The 4,843-nt window shown below is 55.4% G+C and overlaps 1 protein-coding gene across 1 annotated transcript in view; it reads left to right on the top strand.

Moving 5' to 3' along the window:
* The first annotated feature begins 3,999 nt into the window (after positions 1–3,999).
* Positions 4,000–4,843, top strand: part of DGAT2 (diacylglycerol O-acyltransferase 2) — a 32,472-nt gene continuing 31,628 nt past the window's right edge. The window contains exon 1 of the mRNA XM_006141009.3: positions 4,000–4,338. Coding sequence (XP_006141071.1) covers positions 4,218–4,338 — 121 coding nt within the window. The 5' untranslated portion in view covers positions 4,000–4,217. The remainder of the gene's footprint in view (positions 4,339–4,843) is intronic.

Raw genomic sequence — 4,843 nt, forward strand, 5'->3', positions numbered from 1 at the left:
CCATCTGGCTAGCTCTGTGCAGTGGTAATGTGCAGCTCAAAGAGAAGCCACATCCCACCTGGTGATCACAGTTTGAACCCCTGGCTAGTATGTGCCTTACCCTGCAGTTAAATTGCTTCTTGCTCCTGCTCACGGTTGTGGTAGCAATTCTGATCACTCCGACCCTCTTCCTTAGAGGCCTAGTCCCCTAGTCACCGGCCAGCAGCCTAGTTCCTGCCAATGATCTTTTTTTGTTCAGTTGCTCAACAGAGACAGAGAGAAAGGAGGAGAGGAGAAGGCACCTCCCACTCCCATAGGGAATAGTCACACCATAAGTCCTTCTCCCCCATTTCTCCCTCCTTTCAGGATCTGGGGCATAAATGCACACATACCCAATGATTTTCCAACATTGAAAACATTGCTGGGGTCAGGATTCAAACTGAGGTCAGTCATATGGGATCTGGCTGCCTAAGCCACCAGGCTACAGGGCTGGCTCCCTACCAGTGATTTTTAGAAAGCATAAACCTGACCATACCTCACTCCTGCTACAAACTGTGTGGCTCCCCATGATCCAAGGATTAAGTCCAGACCTTAGGTTATATAGCACCAGGCCTTGGGCTCCTGATGACCAAGCAGCATGTGGAGAAGTCACCCAAAAGAAGAGAGAGTAGAGACTTGGAAATGGGACGCCAGGAGTCCCAGGCAGAATGCAGCCACATCACAGTTGTTCTGGAAAACTCCTGGGTGGAAAAGGAGGGAGTGGGTGCATTTTTGCAACAGAGAGCCAGGCCAGGTTGCCCTTCCCTTGCAGAACCTCTGCCTCCCACTGTCTAAGCAAGTTGAGTGCTGGAGTGAGTTTAACCCCAATGAGCCCTAGCCTTGAGCCACGAGAACTGTTTGAATCTTTAACCCATCAATCATACCTGGCAAACTCCTAGATTCTTTGGCTTTTAGTTTTCCCATCTACCAATGGGAACAGTCTTACAGGGTCTTCGGGGAGCTTGGAGGAGGCAACGGGTAGGAACTGCTTTTGTCATGTGGTTCTGTTGCAAGAGGTAGTCCCTCTTCCCAGCCTTGAAAGTCTGGAAGCACAGGGCTTGAGACTGAGAGGCCCGAGTAAGAGCCCAGGTTCACGACTCACTCTTGGTGTGACCCTGGATCAGCCAAGCCACCACTCTGCACCTCACTTGCAAAGTGGGGTGGTGACTACCTCTTGCAGGTGGCTGCAAGGGTGTATGTGCTCACCTCTAGGCCTCAGCCCATGCTCTAACTTCTGTCTGACCCCCTTCACCTTCCCCTGGCAGGATAAGTCTTGTCATCTCAGGTCCAGGAGCAAGGTCATCTCTCGACCTACCCAATTTACCCTTCCCTCCTCCTCTATGACTCTCTGGGATGTGTATTGGTCAGGCCATCATGTATGGAGCCCCTCTACCAAGCCCCTCTACTAGAGAGAGCACCTCCCAATGCAGAGACAGGAGGGGAGGGCTGACCTCAGCATCGTGTCCCATGTCACCCTATGCCTCACCTTGACTGTCTTGTAACCACTGGCTTTTGGACACCATCTCTTGATTGGGTTTCCTCAAAGGCAAGAACAGGGTCTAATTCCTCCCTGTGTCCTAATCAGGGCTAGGTCCAGAGAAGGTGCAGAAAGAAATGTGCTGAAGTAGAAGAACTTGGGATAATGTGTCCAGGTAGCCTTGGTGACACGGAGTGTTGTCATTTAAGATAATGCTATCTTATTTTCCATAGCAGAGTGGTGACACCTTTGTACATGTGATTTCAGGTACTCAAGTGAAGTCAATAAGCGAGGAACTGTCGCTCTATTCCACGATGCAGAAACTGAAACCTCAAGACAGGGACAGTGACTTGCCCAAGTACAGTTGTCACGTCAGTGGTAGAGAAGAGGCTGGAACCAAGGCTTCCTGCCTCCCAGCCCATGCTCTGTCCCTGAAGTCACAGCACGAGGTGAGTAGATAAGGCCAGGATTCCAGCCCAGTCCAGGAGTCTTGCCTCCCAGTGCACATTTCTGGGGAGAGAGTACGAAATTCACCGGCACCTTTACAGCCACCTGGCTACACTCCTCTTGACTCAAAAAAATATACCACACCTGTTTCTACCTCCCAACCCTTGCACACACCAGTCCCTTGGGTCCTCCTCTTGTTCCTAAAAGGCACCCAGTGCTTTCCAGCCTCAGGGCTACACCTCTGCTGGTCCCTCTGTCCAGAATGCTTTTCCTTCTACTCTACGCCAACTCCGGCCACAGGGCCCTGTGACATTTTCTTGATGAGATTGGCCCCTGTGGCCTTGAAATGATGGCACAAATGGAAGTGTTCCTAGGTCCCACCAGTGGCTCTGGTTGCATATTGCCCTGTGTCCTCTGTCATTCTCCCCTCCTCCATGTAGGGATGGCAAACATGTCAAAGCAGCCCTCTCCTCTTATCCTGCAGCCCCATAGCCAGCTTGCTCAAGTTCTGCCCTAGAAATCTGTCTTTTTGCTGACACCCATTTCCTCCTCCTCCACATCCACTGAGTCAGGGCACCAGGTTCTGGCAGACCTTGCTTCCTCCTCCTCCTTTTTCCTCTAGACCAAGCCTTCCCTCTACCACTGCCGAGGTCACTCTCTCCCCTGCCCTCCTGACCTACAGCCCCTGCTGTCCACTCCCCACCACTGCCATTCCCTACTAAAGCTTTCTCTCTCTCTCTCTTTTTTTATTTTGAGAGGTTTTTGCTATAGGGCATGTGCACTCGCCAGACAGAGAGAGACAGAAAGCGAGAAATCATCCCCCGGGGGGATGGCCATGCTGCAATCCCTTCTCCTCCATTCTCCTCTCGGGATCTTGGGCATGCATGCACACGTGCCTGGCGTGAGTTTAAGCCACCGGATCTGGTACTCAAATTGTGGTCGGAGTCCAGAGACATAGCGATTACGCTAACTGCTGGTCCAAGGTTTCTCAAAAACTCACTCCCACCCACAGTGTCTCCAGGGCTCTCGAGGACTCTCCTAAGAACAAGCTTCAGCCTCTCTTACTTCACACAGCTGCCCAAATGCCAGACACCCAGGGCTGCCCCAGACATGCTGGCTTTTCTAAGACCAGGCTTGTCCTTCTGCCTTGTCCCCACACCTTCCACCTGCAACACTCCTACTCACCGGTGGGACAAAGACAATAATTCTGGAACATTTTCCACGTGCCAGGCACTTACACGAGGCACCTACACCTTACCTCATCTCAAAACACCTCACAGAATAATTATTCCCATTTTACAGATATGGAAACTGAGAGTGAAAAAAGGCAGGGCCAAAACGACTCCCAAGGTGCTCTGTGCTGATCGCTTCAGGAAGTGCACTCAGCCCCTAGCCCAAAGCATGGCTCCCTCCTCTGTAGTCCCAGAGCCCCCTGACTTCTCTCACCCAGCACAGTCCCCATGTGCACGGGACAGTCTTTGTAGCTTTCAGTCTCACTCACGTTATGCATCCTGGGGTCGGGACCTAAGCTGATCGAGCTAGGATTGCCACAGATGTTCGCGAGGTTTCCTGGCAGATGAAACAGCACTGGAGCTCTGGGCGGTTTACCAGCTCAGCCTTGCCCTAGCTAATCCCCAAATCACTGGCAAGTGGCAGGACCTCCATGCCTACAGCAAAACGCACGCGCTGCGGGAGGAAGCACTCCAGCCGCTGACACCCACTGGTCCGCACGTGCTCGGTTTCCTGGCCCACGTTCTCGCTCCTGGCCATACCAACCTCCCCGGGGGAGCGCTGGGGGCGCAATGATGCAGCACCCGGAATGACCCAGCACGCCCCTCGGAAAGAAAGCCCACCGAGGCTCATCTTTCTACCCTATCGCCTCGTCCGCGCACAGCAGGGGCCCTCGTGGGGCACCCACGCCGCCAGGGCATGTGCCGAGACGAAACCAGGAGCGTTGCCCCCGCGAAGAGATGGTGCAGGCCGCGGGTGGAACGCCCCGCCCCGTCCCTCCGCCCCGCGCCGCGCCCCGCCCCGTTGGGAGGTTATAAAGGCTGCGCTCCTAACGCACCGCAGTGGCCGGCTCGGCTCAGCGCGTGCTGTTCGCCTCTCCGCCCGGGCAGCCGGCCCCTCTCCGTGCTCTGTAGCCGCCCCGGCTTGGGTGCAGCCCCCGGCGCCCGTGCTCTGCGCGAAGCCCTGGCCCCCGCGGCCGGCGCATGGGCCAGGGGCGCGGGGCGAGGCGGCATACCGCAGGGCCGTGACACGCACCGGCTTCAGCATGAAGACCCTCATAGCAGCCTACTCTGGGGTCCTGCGAGGAGAGCGTCGAGCTGAGGCTGCCAGGAGTAAGAACTCCAACGGAGGACCTGCGCTGTCACGAGAGGGGTCTAGAAGATGGGGTGAGTGCGGGGTGAGCTGTCTCAGCCGAGGCTGTGTAGGGCCTTGGGGGCTTCCGCCCGCAGTTATGAAACTGCAGGGACGTGGTGGGGAAAAGCCCTGAGGCAGGCTGGCAAGCACTCCAAGGAAGGTTGCATGTTGCTGCAGGCCAAGGCCACAACACCTTCCCCGGCTTTTGGGGAAGTGTGCTGCACCACACACCCCCGCCCATGCTTCCTTTATCCTCTGGGTCTGCAGTGAGGGGTGGATCATCAATTGAAGCCTACTCAGACCAGGCAGCCTGGCATCGAGTCTGGTTTATTCTCCATCCTGCCACTCATCAGTCGTTGAGACCTCTGTTACATCACTTCCCGTCCCTCACCTTGCTTCCCTCACCTGCGAGATGGGGCAGTACTGTCCACTGTTCTCAGTTCTTAAGGATATTAGAGAACCACCTCCCCAGCCCCAGTGCTATGCTGTTAATGGCCCCTGGCAGTTCCCTCACCGCCCCCCCCCCCACCAGGGGGA

This window comes from Tupaia chinensis, unplaced genomic scaffold (assembly GCF_000334495.1).
Source record: "Tupaia chinensis unplaced genomic scaffold, TupChi_1.0 Scaffold000047_1, whole genome shotgun sequence".
In the NCBI taxonomy this organism is placed as follows: Eukaryota; Metazoa; Chordata; class Mammalia; order Scandentia; family Tupaiidae; genus Tupaia; species Tupaia belangeri.